The following is a 15,639-nucleotide window of genomic DNA, read 5'->3' on the forward strand; positions in this document are numbered from 1 at the left end:
TGCAGCCCCTTCAGGCACTGGAGCTGCTCTCAGGTCTCCCCTTCAGGAGCCTTCTCTTCTCCAGGCTGCCCCAGCCCAGCTCTCTCAGCCTGGCTCCAGAGCAGAGCTGCTCCAGCCCTCGCAGCAGCTCCGTGGCCTCCTCTGGCCTCCTCCAACAGCTCCACAAGAAATCCGTTGTTTCCCCCCTGGGAGCTGCACTTTTCAGCCTCAGGAGATCCGCATTTCGGGACGGGGCTGACAGGACCTGTTAAACCCATCCTTCCCTTCGCGGGGATGTCTGCGCCGGGGCAGGGATGTCTGCGCCGGGGCAGGGAGGATGCCGCGAGATGCAGCCCCGTGTCCTGCTCCCTGCCGTCAGCAGGTGGCACCCGATGGCCGGGCTTGGCCCCTCTCAGGTGCCGGGCAGGTACCGCCGGAGGAGGAGGGAGCAGCCCCTTCATCTGCTGTTAACCCCTTGTGGGGTCTGCGCTGGGGCCCCGGGGCATCGGGGGACCGGGAAAACCGGGACCTGGCTTTGCAGCTTGAACCCAGGTGTGGGCATTGGAGAAATCTGGGGCTGACCAGGAGCTGTTGTATGGAGGAGGCTGCTTTAGGGTGAAGTAGTTGCTGCTTCCAGGAGGGTTGGCATGCAGGGAATCTACTCCACCACCGTTCCATAGGCTGAGAGCGCCCAGCAGTGAGAGCAGAAGGAAGGAAACAGATGGATTCATAAAAATAGGGATTTTTCTCAGATGCGTTCCTAAGTCTCCCTGTAACACGACTGAATCCACTAAAACCTAGCTCCCTTTTCCAAATATTCACTGCATTTCCTTATAATACTCTATGAAGGAGAACTGTCAGTTTGCTCTTCTGGGTCAGCCCTTGGGTCTCTCCAGCTCTGACTTTGTTGGGTCAAGGAGTAATGGGGGAACTTCAGATCCCTGCTCGCGAACAGAAGCTGTTCCCTCCTGTCCTTAAGCAGCCGTTTATAACCTCCCTCCTCTCCCCTTAGAGGAGGTGTTGGGCTCTTTCATATTTAGTCCTGATAAGTACATGCAAATTCCGATTGGAAACCGGGATGAATATGCGAACAGCATCCGAGTGCTGTAAGAGGAGAACCTCGGGTAGGGTTGCGTCGGTGGGCTACCACTTTGTTGCTAGGGAGAGTTCAAAGCAAGGCATCAATGGGTTGTTTTTAGCTGGATTGGTTCATATATAAATGCCCCAGACGGGTCACAGTTAGCATCTTCATGTGAAGGAAGATGTGTCTTCAGATCTCCATTAAGAGGCTTAAGCTTGCCAATGCTTATGTGGCCTCCTAAGCCTTTGCATGGTTCTCATCAGAACTGGCACCACTTTATGAAGGTGTTGAGGTTGGTTTTGCACTCCAGGTTTTTCTTAGCCGAGGTATGCACGGCTCCATGTGCTTTACCCAACATTCTCAGCTCTATAAAGACAACAGGCTGCTTTTGGAGATAACAGTTCTGAAGGTGTCTTGGTGCATCCTTTCATACTGAAGGGGCTACAAGGATGCTGGAGAGGGACTCTTCATCAGGGACTGTAGTGACAGGACAAGGGGTGATGGGTTCAAACTGAAACACAGGAGACTGAGATGAGCTCTCAGGCAGAAGCTCTTCCCTGTGAGGGTGCTGAGGCGCTGGCACAGGGTGCCCAGAGAAGCTGTGGCTGCCCCATCCCTGGCAGTGTTCAAGGGCAGGTTGGACACAGGGGCTTGGAGCAAGCTGCTCCAGTGGAAGGTGTTGGGGTTGGAGCTGGAGGAGCTTTCAGGTCCCTTCAACCCAAACCATTCCAGGATTCTCTGTTTCTGTGACGAACAGTGTCTAAGTTATTCGTCTGTGGTTTTGCTTTGCAGAGGTGTTTAAGAAGACTCTGATGGTGAGAACAGGTTAAGGAGACTCAAGATGACGACAACAGTAGCGACAGATTACGACAACATTGAAATCCAACAGCAGTACAGCGATGTCAACAACCGCTGGGACGTGGACGACTGGGACAACGAGAACAGTTCAGCTCGGCTGTTTGAACGGTCCCGCATCAAGGCCCTAGCTGGTAGGCACTGCTCACACGAGGTTCTGATGCTGTGGGTGTGACAGGGTGGGATGCTCTCTGTCTGCACCTTGTTGGGTTGACGTTTTCCTGACATCAGTGGGTCCTGATGGTCTCGTGTTGCTTTGCAGGACGTGCTCGGATCTGATGTTTTACAAACCCTCAGGTGCTCAGATTCGCTATGAAACTTTGCTGTAAGCACAGGAGAGCAGAGATTTCATCCACATCCTGTCTTTTTACTTGGAAGGTTGCACTGACTCTTTCTCCCCCCATCACTCTCACCAGTTATTAACCATGTTGGCTGTGTACTCAGATTGTTTCGATTGAAACAACAAAACTCTGCTTCAAAATACCTTCGTTTGGAGGTGTTCCAAACATCTCCCTTGTCCTGGAATGGAGGAATGTGGTAGGTGGGGATAGCTGTCACCTAGTGCTGAAACCACAAGTATTTCTGAAGCAGAGCTTCTGAAGTACTTGCTCTCTGCTGAATTACACTCATCAGCAGAGAAATAGAATTTGATTGGGTCCTTTTCTGTTTAAGCCATTCGATTATTGTGTATTAAAGGCTGTACATTAACCAAATGTGTTTATGCAGCACAGAGATTATGTTGTGGCCTCTCAGCTCGCAGGCATTGCCCTGCAAAGCAGTTTCTATGCGTCCTGTCAATGATTTCCTGGCTCCTGCGGTAGCATGCCCACATTCCTGACCTCTGACCAAAATACCTCAGCCGCCTGGAAAAACAGGGCAAAATATGACCCATTTCTGCTGGTGCAATCCGAGTTGCAGGGGAGGTTTTAAACCCAACCCTTTGCAAGGTGTTGAAGCAGGTTTATTGATCCTGCGGAGGCAAATGCAAAGGTGTCATCTGTTTCATTTGTGATTCAATGAGACCGGCCCCGCAGCACCTCGTGCCCTTTCCCCTCGGGATGCTGGACATGGGAGTGCATCAGATGCAGAGCACCTTTACCCGTCGGGCTCAGGGCAGGATCAGGTTTGGAGCTGAGCACCAGGGAAATAAAGTAGTTCACGCAGGTGGGCACACAGCAGATCATGTAACTGCTGCTGAGGCCGGTATCGACTTCATGGAACCACTCACAGGAGGGATGTGTGTTCAGTTAAAGACCTCATTGCAGCAGTTCTCATCACAGGATGCATTAAAAGCCACAGTGCTGGCACGGGGCTGTGCTCAGTGGGGTTGGCAGCAGCCTGAGTGATACCTGTGCTGGTAGATGGGTGGTACATGGGAAGAACCTTGGCTTGGGGTTCTTTATAGTTTGATCTGTTTGAGGAGGGAGCTGTATTTGACTCCTGCCACATTAGAGAGTGCAGGTTATAGTCTGTTCCTTGGGTGGGAGGTGCTTTTATACAAAGCTCATTAACCACATTTGGGTGCCAGACCCAGAGCCTTCAATGCTGTTGGTTTTTCCACTTACTTTTATGGTGAGTGGAGCTCCCCACCTGAGTAATGAATAATAAACATGAAACTCTTACTTCAAGGAGAAGTAATGTAAGGAAAGTACTTGAATTATTTAGCTAGCCTAAAGCAAACAGCAATGTCAAAGCAAATAATTTTGCTGAAGATTCAATTCAAATGTTTTCCCAGAGTCTGCTGTATTTATTTTTCTTCTTAACAAGCATTACTTGTAGTTATTTTAATTTGATGCATTTCATGCCTGTAATTCTCTGCTGTGAGCGCTGCGAATGCTGCCAAAGCTCAACTTAGCACTGCTTGAGAGCCTGTGATGCAGGAGAGAGGAATGACAAGAAGTTTGGGTTGCAAATCAATGGTTAAAGGTTTGCTTTCTCTTGCATCTCCCCAGAAAGGCACTTGCAGGCTTTCTGCAGCTGCAGCCTGGAGCTGGGGTAGCCGTGATCTCTGTCATTGGACTCTGCGCATCCAGGCAGGCTCTTTCTGGAAAGGTGCCCTCTAATTCAGCTGCTTGTCACAGGATCAGACACAGTAATCCCTGTGTGAAAGCCTGCGGCTGGTGGTGCACACAAAGCCACGCTGGGTGATACCAGGAGGCTCTAACCCCTGTGAATTTGACTGTCTCTTGCACCATCACTCTTTCTGGGTGAATATCACTGCTCTGAAGCAGAAACAGTTGTGCACTGCCTGCAGGGCCCAGGGTTAGTGAGTAACATCTGAGTCAGACTCCAGTCTGACACCTCCAGATGTGCCCATCTAAGAGGCCTGAGCATCTTCCCCCATCTCCAAGTGTAGCTGTTCCCTGATGACATCAGTTTTCTTTCCAGAGGTCCTAGAGTAGATGCCTCTAAAGACTGCCTGTGGATGTCCAGCTCTCTCAGTACGTCTGCCTTTCATTGATGCTACAAGATAAATCAAAAGACTATCAGCATCTTAGAATCCTAGAATAGTTTGGGTTGGAAAGGACCTTAAGATCATCCAGTTCCAACCCCCCTGCCATGGCCAGGGACACCTCACACTAAATCATGGCACCCAAGGCTCTGTCCAACCTGGCCTTGAACACCGCCAGGGATGGAGCATTCACAACCTCCCTGGGCAACCCATTCCAGTGCCTCAGAACCCTCAAAGTAAAGAATTTCTTCCTTATATCCAACCTGAACTTCCCCTGTTTAAGTTTGAACCCGTTACCCCTTGTCCTATCACTACAGTCCCTAATGAAGAGTCCCTCCCCAGCATCTCTATAGCCCCCTTCAGACACTGGAAGCTGCTATGAGGTCTCCACGCAGCCTTCTCTTCTCCAGGCTGAACAGCCCCAACTTCCTCAGCCTGTCTTCATATGGGAGGTGCTCCAGTGCCTGAGCAACCTTGTGGCCATCATCGTGGATCATTTTGGATGCACATACATTATTATCTCCTCCTAGTGTGAAAGGTTTCAAAATGAACAGAGTAGGCACTGGCTTTTTATCCCCCATCTGTAAGGTGCAGACTGCTGGGTTCAAAAGTAGAACAGCCACAGGCAGAACATCAATACAGACTGATGGCTGTGTACTCACTCTGAATCTTCCTGCTGGTGCAGGCATCTTCTGTCCACATTCTTCAACCAGGTGTGAAGTGCCTCTTCTGTGAAGCTTCCATCTTCTAGTTTGCTTAATTTAAATGAAGCTTACTTCCTTAAAGGTGGAGGGTGAGTGAGAAGTAAGACTGATGCTCTGTTCCAGAAAGAGTCATGATGGCTCCGTGTTCCATCAGGATGGTGAAATATTTAAACAGCAAAGCAGGAGGTGGTGGTCAGAATACCCTGTGATCAGGACTGTGAATTGGAGGAAAGCTCAGTTACAGCAGGCATGATTTAATAGCAGAAAACCACTGTCAACACTGCAGCTGATAACTGGTCTTATTGAAGAGCTCCGTGCACCATGAAAACCAGAGTGTGAAGGCTTGTTCCAGTTTAAACGAAATAAATCATCCGGGATTTCAATCAGAATCCAGATTTGAAGGGATATGCAACCAGATTGGATACCATTCATGTTGAACTCGCTCTGCAACTGATATGAGAAGAAGGTAACTGATCCCTGCTTGGTGAAGTAAGCTATCCCACTGTAGGAAATCATCTTTCACCCGTCCTTGCTCTCTGTGGTTCTTTGGAAGGTCTTGCTGGAAGACCAGGTAATTCTACCTGTGCTGTGGAAGCCAAAACGATCTCATGTTTGTGCAAAATCCTTCATTCACAAATCCTCAGGTGTTGGATTTCATCTCCCAAGGTCCATTAGCTAACAAGATCTGTGGGCAGCGCCTTGGTGCATCGAGCTCCTACCAGAGCCTTAAGAAACAGTTGAGTTTCACATGCGGTCTGGGGCTGTGGCACTGGGGTGCTGTGACACTGGGGTGCTGTGGCACGGGGGTGTTCTGACACTGTGGCACTGGGATGCTGTGGCACGGGGGTGTTCTGGCACTGGGATGCTGTGACACTGGGATGCTGTGACACTGGGATGCTGTGACACTGGGGTGCTGTGGCGCTGGGATGCTGTGACGCTGGGATGCTGTGACACTGGGATGCTGTGGCACTGGGATGCTGTGGTGCTGAGATGCTGTGGTGCTGAGATGCTGTGACACTGGGGTGCTGTGGTGCTGAGATGCTCTGGTGCTGAGATGCTGTGACACTGGGGTGCTGTGGCACTGGGATGCTTTGACACTGGGGTGCTGTGGCACTGGGATGCTGTGGCACTGGGATGCTGTGACACTGGGGTGCTGTGGCACTGGGATGCTGTGGCACTGGGATGCTGTGACACTGGGGTGCTGTGGCACTGGGATGCTGTGGCACTGGGGTGCTGTGACACTGGGGTGCTGTGACACTGGGGTGCTGTGACACTGGGATGCTGTGACACTGGGGTGCTGTGGCACTGGGATGCTGTGACACTGGGGTGCTGTGACACTGGGATGCTGTGACACTGGGGTGCTGTGACACTGGGGTGCTGTGACACTGGGATGCTGTGACACTGGGATGCTGTGACACTGGGGTGCTGTTTTCAGGTAGCAGGAGATCTGTCACCTCCAAAACTTTCCATTTCTACCCTTGGCTAATTCACTGGCATTAAGAATGCCCAGCTAAAGTTACTCCTCTTTCTGCTCAGTTGTGTTTTGCCCTTCTGCCCCCTGGGCTCACCCCAGTGACCAGAAGGTGCCTCAACTCTCTGGCCTATGAATTAAAGATAGTTTCAAGGTTTCCAAAATAGCAGAGGCTTATCTGCTCAGGGCAGATGAAGCTGTGCATTCCTTTTCCAGCTCCACCTAAGTGACTGTGCAGAGGTCAGGACACTCACTACTGGGGCACGTCACAGTGCTGATGAACCTTGCAGGGGATACAGGAAAGGAGGCAGCAAAATAACCCCTCTAAAAAGGCAAAAAGAAAGATCCTGCTTATTGTACTTACTCTTCAGGTATCATTCACCTGCCTGTCCCTGCTGCAAGGTATCTCTCATAGCAAAGTTTTATTGCTTCACTCTGAGTATATGCTAAAGATAGAAAAAAATCTGCAGGGTCAGAATGAAGTTTCAGGTGTTAAATCCAGTAAAAAAGGACAAAACAAGGACGTGAAGCTGTTGGAGTGAGTCCAGAGGAGGCCATGGAGCTGCTGCGAGGGCTGGAGCAGCTCTGCTCTGGAGCCAGGCTGGGAGAGCTGGGCTGGGGCAGCCTGGAGAAGAGAAGGCTCCTGAAGGGGAGACCTGAGAGCAGCTCCAGTGCCTGAAGGCCACTTTGGATGGGGCTTGGAGCAAGCTGCTCTAGTGGAAGGTGTCCCTGCCCGTGGCAGGGGTTGGAACTGGATGCGCTTTAAGGTCCCTTCCAACCCAAACCACTCTGGGGTAGAGGGTAAGAGAGTAAACCTTTGGCTCTGGAGGAGCACACTGAGGATAATCTCTTGCAGTGCATCTCCCAACTGTTGGGTACCTGAGCTATCTGGGACTCGCCAAGCAGTGCACTGGTTTGAGTGGCAGTGAGTGGTTAAGGAAGGATTGCTCAGCAGCAGTTTGGTGCTGGTAAATCCGGGCTGAAGGCCATGTGGAGGATTCACCTGACAGTACACAGAAATGAAAGCCTTACAGCAGTGAAACTGCAGATGCCTCACCCAGCTCCAGTGTGGCCGTGTGCATTATGGCCTCTGGGTTTGTCCAGCAGGCAGGGGCCTGATTCAGACTTCCTCAGGTGGTGTGAAAGGGCTTGGTTTTTGAACAGCCTTCCTTTGCTCAGGTAAAAACTGATGGAATCATTTCAACAGCAGCTTTTCCAAGTGTTGACCTCACCCAGTGTTTCCTTATGGATCTTAACTTCTGCAACAGCTTCTCAGCGGTACCTTACCAGGATCTATAGGAGGCTGGTGTCACGACCAGGCTCATGGCTGTGTGTGTTTTGTGTCAGGCAGGCAATGAGGGAGGGATCGTGGCTCTGTATTCACACGGTACCTGCAGTGCTGGCTGGGACCACTGATGGACACTGTGCTTATACCAGAAAACAAGGAAAACCTTATCCCACCTGTCACTGCTGATGTGTTTTAGCTTTTAAAGCTGCTGGTAGAGAACTGTCCCTATAGCAAACAGCAAAATCCAGGCAATAAATAGTATCCTGTTCTTTCTATTTTCATTTTTAAAGATGATCGATAGATGGAGCCCCCCAAAACTGTCTCTGTGTGTCTACAGAACATAAAATGACTCTCAAATAAACGTGAACAACTTGTTTTCAGTGATGTCCCATCAGAAACGTAGTCTGCTACAGAGGTCCTTTGTGACTCCTTGCTATAGTAACATCATCTTTGGTATCAGTTATCCATAGCTGTGGGGGTTTGCTCTCTCTTTAGAATCAAACAAGTAATGTGCAAACCACGTGGAGGTGTAGGTGAGAGTCACTGTAGTTGGATTAGACACCAGATCCATGATCCAGAGGAGCTTTCCCAGTACAGAGCCAGGCTTCTGAATGAAAGTACTGCTGAAAAGTCAGGAGTTTTGTGGAATCACACCATGCTTGTCTGCTTCATGAGTAGTATTTATGGTCACTTAGGCAGTGATGCATGGAAGTGGTTGCATCCTGGTCAATAACTCTTATCTGGCAGGACAAGAGGAGCTGGAAAATGGGCATTTTGGTTCTTTGGGAGGGAGCAGGACAGGAGCAGCTGCTGGCAGCCCTGTTCTGGGACATCTGATAGCTGCAGTCACCTTATGTCTCCGGTTAAATCTTTCAAGGCCAAGCAGTATCGCTCTGGACATGAACACAGGAGAGCCCAGCAGAGGAGCCTGCATTGATAGACCTCTAGATCTAGGACTCCTGTGAACTAAGCTCCTGGACTGGGACACAGGAGTGGTGCCTGCTTCTCATGGTTTCTGCCAGACATAGACCAGTGCTTATGCACTGAGGGCTGGCTCTGCGCTGGGGCAGCAATACAGGGATTGAGCAAAGGGCAAGAGAATTGAGTCCTGGGGTTAAGAAGTGATGAAATCTAAAAGCCATCTGTACCTAGAGGGAGAAAATGGAAACTAATGTCTGTGTGCTGACTGCGTGTGTGCATATGTGTCTGCTTTTAGGACGTTGCCACTGAAATATGGATGAGGATGCTCCTGGAAGCAGGTAAATCTGCTTTATCAGGCAGAGAAAGCTTCAGGGAGACCTGAGAGCAGCTCCAGTGCCTGAAGGGGCTGCAGGAAAGCTGGAGAGGGGCTTGGGACAAGGGATGGAGGGACAGGCCAAGGGGAATGGCTTGAACCTGCCAGAGGGGAGACTGAGCTGAGCTCTTAGGCAGAAGCTCTTCCCTGTGAGGGTGCTGAGGCGCTGGCACAGGGTGCCCAGAGAAGCTGTGGCTGCCCCATCCCTGGCAGTGTTCAAGGCCAGGTTGGACACAGGGGCTTGGAGCAAGCTGCTCTAGTGGAAGGGGTCCCTGCCCGTGGCAGGGCTTGGAGCTGGAGGAGCTTCAAGGTCCCTTCCAACCCAAACCAGGCTGGGGTTCTGTGATTTAGGAGACCCACCAGCCAGGCTGTCAGTGGTATAAGCTGTCATCCTCCTTTGGCTGCTCTGAGGCTGTGGTGACTTACACGAGCTGGGAATCTCACCCGTTATGGGGAACCTGGAGACAGAAAAGGCTGGAATGTTCTTTAAATCAGTGTTTTGGGGATCTTTAACACAGAGGAACCATGGAACCCTTCACTGCAATGGTGTGATTAGGGTTTTAGATACTTTGCTGAGTCATCTTAATGCAAAGGATTTCTTGTTTGTGGACACTTCATGCCAATAATGGCATTTTTACATTGGTTTAATTATGGCTTTTATCAGGGATGAGCTTGGCTGTGGATCCATTCAAAACTGGATCATGAGCCTGCCATTTGAAAGCAATCCTTCCCCAAGAACTGCGTGTGCGGAAGAGAATGTTCTCGTCTCCTCTCTTCAGCATCTCAGCAGCCATGTTCCTGTATTTATGCTATTTATTCAGCCAAATCTGCAGTGTGCCTTGCATTTTTCCTCCTATTTGTTGCTTGGATACTGCATGAAAGCACTCCCTGAAGTATAAATAATGTCTAGCAGAGCATACTGCGCAGCGAAATTCAATCCACCATTAAAACCTGTTTGCTCATTTCTGTTTAACCTTGGAGCTCTTCTAATGGGGCAAGATTAGTGATGAAATCATCCTCTCCCATCAGAGTCCTGATCCTTATCTCGAGGTAATATCCTGGAGAGATACAAACCCACGTTGCCTTGAGACAAATTGCCTTGATGGGGAGGAGGCAAGAGGAGCAGGGATGAGGGCCGGGCAAGTGGAGAAGATGAGGAAAATCCATTTCCAAGTTCCATTCTCATGGTTTCTAGCGTTCTTCCTCGCAGCTTTCAACTCTTCTCGTGAGCAGTGCAAACACCATGGGCTTTTTGCCAACCGCTTTGTATGTTGTATGGTGGTTTTTTGGAAGTGTTGCTTCCTTTATATGTTATGAAGCCTCTAATGCGGATGGGTGTCAAACGGGGACAGTGTTTGTACAGGTAAGAGCACAATACAGTATTTATTTATTCTATACACTATATATTTGTTCTATACATATAGAATCACAGAACCCCAGACTGGTTTGTGTTGAAGGGACCTTAAAGTCCATCCAGTTCCAACCCCTGCCATGGGCAGGGACCCCTTCCACTGGAGCAGCTTGCTCCAAGCCCCTGTGTCCAACCTGGCCTTGAACACTGCCAGGGATGGGGCAGCCACAGCTTCTCTGGGCACCCTGTGCCAGCGCCTCAGCACCCTCACAGGGAAGAGCTTCTGCCTTATCTCCAACCTGAACTGCCCATGTTTCAGTGTGAACCCATCACCCCTTGTCCTGTCACTACAGTCCTGATGAAGAGTCCCTCCCCAGCATCCCTATAGCCCCCTTCAGGCACTGGAAGCTGCCCTGATGTCTCCACGCAGCTTCTCTTCTCCAGGCTGAACAGCCCAAATCTTCTCAGTCTGTCTCCCTACAGGATACGTACATGTGTGTGTGTGTATATATGGTTTGCTCTGGAGTAATAACTTGACAAGTTCAGGGCAGTACTTGGGTATTTGTCCATTGACAAGTAACCAGTTTTGCAGAGATGGGCAATTCCCAGATGGAGAAATTCTGTGGGTGAGATTCAGTGAAAGAAGGTTTTGAGATGTCTCTGATGTTGGCTTTACAAGAGACTTTCAGCTCATGTTTCTGTCTCTGATACGGTTTAAAGAACCCCAACTTCCACAGTTTCTCTCCTAACATTTTCCTTCTCTTTCATGTTGCCTGAACTACAGGATCAGCTCAAGCCTGTCCTACCTTGGCTTTCTGCAGCTTCGTTACTTAGGTGTAAGAGTTAATGGTTGGACTTGATGATCTTAAAGGTCTTTTCCAACCTAGTTGATTCTATGACTCTAAGAGGATCTAAAATGCTGCAGGGAGCCCAGTTAGCTCCAGAGGGTTCTACTTTAGGAGCTCAAGCTCCTCCAGTTATGGAACTGGCAATCTAGAGGGGTTACTTCTTTATTCCTCTCCCCTACACTGACCCCATGTGAATGTGGCTGGTCACAGTTGGGATGTATCTGTGAACATTAGTGTATTTTATGTGCTTTAAGCAAAGGAAAGAGTAGAAATGAATCCTCTGGCCTAAGATCAGTGTGTTCTGCTTGTTGTTTGTGCCCAGGGTTTCCAGGAGCAGCAGGAGGCTGACTTTTCATGCCCAAGGGATCATGGTGTAGCAATGGTGCATCCTCTGTGTGCACGGTCAGACCAGGGAGAAAAGGAGACACTGCAAGAGGAACAAAAGCAAAAGGAGGGTGGGAATCTCTTTCTTTCCTACATATAAACATAGATGCAGCTCAGATAGAGGAGGAGAGGAGGGAGAGGCAATGAAAACAATTCCAGCTCCTAAAAACGCACATTAAAACCCATTAAAAAGAGCAATTTTCTGGATTAAAATCAAGAAGTGGTTTTGTGCCAGAACTCCACAGCAAACAAGTATGTTAAGGGTGTACCTGTGCGCCACGCTTGACTTTAACAGACTTTTAAAGGCTGCTCATCCAAGCCAGGCAGCAAAGCAGGTGTATTTGGAGACCACAAACCAATGGAATGAATGCGGTTGTTGCAGTTTTGGTGAGTTTAGGGAGGATGGGAAGTGGTGCGGGTCAGAAGAACCCATTTGGGCTGGAATGCAAACCAACACACACCATGTTTTCCTCCAAACACCAGTGCTGGTGTGGCTCTCCTGGCCCGTGGTCACGGTTGCAGGTATCGAGGGCGTGCTGTTCCAAAAGGCAGGTCAACTTTCCTGTTAATGTGGGACTTGGCTAAACTGAAACCTGAAACTGGGTGGAACTGACCCAGTTTCAGTAATAAATGGATATACTGGCCTGATGTGGGATGAGATTCCCAGAGGTTTTGTGCTGCTTTGGGCTCACTCATGGCAGTTTATAGGTTTATAGGGAGCCCAAAGCTGGTTTGAGCCTGGGACTCGCTGTGGAGCTACTGGACGTGTGAACAGACCCTTCTGTTATAGATATTCTTGTCTCTTGCTTTTTAATGTGACCCTTTCCCTTGCCATTGGATTGCATTGGCTCTCCCAAGCCTGTATCAGTCACAGAGAATACATCTGGAAGGGGCTTGGCGGACCAGATGTCTTCATATATCCCACAGACCAAAAATCCCCTTGTAACAGAGAAGTAGAAATACTTTGAGAAAGGGAAATGTTCCTTAGGAGAAGCTCTGGTTTTCTGCTTGTATTTAGTTCACCTTCCATTGCAAAGCGTTGCAGGAAATGGTGGCTTACAAGATGAATGGTTCTGTTCCCACAAATACCTGCAGCAGAGGTAATCAAGTTGGCATGTTAATTCCTGCTCCGTGTGTGGGCTGCTCCTCTCTGCCTTCCAGCATCTTAGATAGCAACTGGGGGGAAAACAGCTTACTCGTCAGGATTAATGTTATGCAAATTGTCACAGATGATAAAAATAGCTATTTCCCACTGCATTCTAGAACGATCCATGGCAAAACCCCTCTTTCCTTACTCTATGGGAGAGATTTGGGCTTACTGTGCGCACAGGGGTGTCAGCAAAGCCACGAAAGGCAAATGCAGGGATGAGTTCCAGCTCTTTGCTGTGGCTCTGAGGGCGTGTGTAAGAACTTCCCCCTCTTGGAGGAGAAAAGCAACTGTTCTGTGATTTCTGTGCTGGTTTAGATTAATAAATCGTCCTCTTTAGCTTGTAATGTTTTCCTAGTTAGTCACCAAGTGGAGAATTTACAAGAGCGAGGAAGAGTAAAGAGGAAAGACAAGGCTGATCATTAACCAGATTGGTAATTCTTGTAAGCTCTGGCGTGCATTCTGCTTCCCATTAGGAAGATAATCGTCTGTTGTGGAGCTGTAAAATCGCATCTCTCCTTCACAGCACCACAGTGCATTCGTTTCATGGGACCCAGGGAGCATCCTCTGTGTTGTTCTCTTGGCTTTTCACGTGTGCATGAAGTTGAATGTGGGGTGGGTGGGCCTGTGTTGGACATTGGGTCCACCAGGATGAGCTATCTTCATTGTTGACTCAATAAAGCCAATATTGGTTGACTTCAGTGGTGGAAGATAATGTAGGAGCAATGGCATTAGCACTGCCCACTGACCAGCTACTTTCTGCAGAAGAGCTTTGAACTGGATCCTTGGTCAGGAGTTTCTTAGAGGGATTTTTGTTCATACTCCTTCTGAGGATGTGCTGGAGATTTTCTTAAGTGAGATCTTTTGGATGAGGAAAGTGATAGCTTAGTTCCACTTTAGAAACTGATAATCAGGAATTTGGGTGGGAATGGTGCTAGTTTCTTCCTTAGAAACACCATTTTTTTCCTTTGTGGTTGGAACCCATTCACTTCAGCAGCCACAGAAAGACAGATCCCAGCCAAGATCCCTTTCCACTCTGGACTGAGCACCTGCCTCCAGATGCTGCTTGTACATGCATAACATCACCGGAGTCAACCTCTTGTTCTCCTTGAGGCTTTGCAGAGCTCTGATCGCATCAACCAAGTCACACATTGCATTATGGACAAGTGGATAATCATTTGTGGGTTTATTTACTCTTATCAAGTACACAAATAATGCCATCAGCACCACTCAAGTGCTATGGGAGACTGTTTTAGGACAAGAGGAAAAGGCCTCAAGCTGCACCAGGGCAGGTTTAGATGGAGCTGAGGAACAATTCCTTCCCCACAGGGTGCTCAGGCATTGGAACAGGCTGCCCAGGGCAGGGCTGCAGTCACCGTCCCTGCAAGGGTTCACAGCCCGTGGAGACGAGGCCTCAGTGCCATGGGTTAGTGGTGGCCTTGGCACTGCTGGGGAGCGGTTGGACTGGATGAGCTTAAAGGGCTTTTCTAACCTGGTTGATGCTGTGATTCTATGAGAGGTACGGTTCAAAGAATGCAAGCAAAAGGGGTTTCACAGCTATGGGGAAAAAAGAAAAAGATCAAAATTTAGAAGGGGGGAGCCCACAAACCTCATCCCTCCCTGATACACTAAACTTCATAGATGATTTAGCCCTTACTTTCCTCCAGCGCTGAGATCAGTGATGAATTACATCATGGACAGTTTCAAGCTGGGTTGATTTGAGAAATTACACTTGGACCAGAGCTTAAAAGTTATCTCATTGTGAGGGTGCTGAGGCTCTGGCACAGGGTACCCAGAGAAGCTGTGGCTGCCCCATCCCTGGCAGTGTTCAAGGCCAGGTTGGACACAGGGGCTTGGAGCAAGCTGCTCTAGTGGAAGGGGTCCCTGCCCGTGGCAGGGCTTGGAGCTGGGGGAGCTTTAAGGTCCCTTCACACCCAAACCAGGCTGGGATGCTATGATTTATCTCTGGCTTTAAAGCATTAGTTCCTCTCCATAACATACTAATTAATATTGTCAAGGACTTAGTCAGTTAAAGAGAACCAGAGGAAAATGTGTAGAAACCAGGTATAGAAAAGGGCTTTGTGCCTGCAAGAGCCTTATGGTGGACCCAGAGCTTTGATGCATGGTGGCAATAAACAGGTCTTGGGTTTGCTAATTTAAAGGCAACAGCAAACAAAGGTATTGCGATTGCTGTGGCTGCTGGCAGGCTCCTGGTCTTAGGAATCCTCACTCCCTAAGGTGTAGCCATTCACAAAGACAGATCCCCACTCTGCTGTGCTCTTCTCCTGAATTACCAGCTCCCCATGCAGTGGAACCATCAGTGCACATGCCCGAGGCCCTGCAGAGCAGCAGTGATGCTGCGGGAGGTGAGCCAGCAGGACCACCCATCGCACCGAGCAGACAGCAGCTCAGCCACATCTGTCACGTCTGCTGCTGGAGACCTCTTGTTCAGCCCCAGTGCCAGCCTGGACAGCATGGAAAATGAGGTCAGGATGGCTCAGGGGGTGCTGCTGAGTTCCCTACCATGTGTTTGTTAGGGTCTCTGTTCTTCACATCTTGCACTAAAATAAGCTTGGTCCAAACACAGACTCTTGAAGCTTTCCCCCTATTCACTGCGTAGCCTTCGGCTCCATACTTGCTGCAATTCCTTCTCTTTTTAAGGTAGTATTTAGTGCTATTGGGGGGATAAAGGGAGGACATGGACAAAAAACCTCAACCCTCAACTTCTGCCTGGTATCTCTTTGGAATCTTAATCTGAAGTGTAAATTCATATTATATGGTGTTG

The 15,639-nt window shown here is 49.2% G+C and overlaps 1 protein-coding gene across 1 annotated transcript in view; it reads left to right on the forward strand.

Moving 5' to 3' along the window:
* The first annotated feature begins 1,868 nt into the window (after nt 1-1,868).
* Nucleotides 1,869-15,639, forward strand: part of SPTBN1 (spectrin beta, non-erythrocytic 1) — a 95,018-nt gene continuing 81,247 nt past the window's right edge. Inside the window, exon 1 of the mRNA XM_062609086.1 lies at nt 1,869-2,049. Coding sequence (XP_062465070.1) covers nt 1,902-2,049 — 148 coding nt within the window. The 5' untranslated portion in view covers nt 1,869-1,901. The remainder of the gene's footprint in view (nt 2,050-15,639) is intronic.

Source organism: Pezoporus occidentalis, unplaced genomic scaffold (assembly GCF_034315485.1).
Source record: "Pezoporus occidentalis ecotype Australia unplaced genomic scaffold, CSIRO_AGI_Poc_V1 ctg10, whole genome shotgun sequence".
Lineage (NCBI taxonomy): Eukaryota > Metazoa > Chordata > Aves > Psittaciformes > Psittacidae > Pezoporus > Pezoporus occidentalis.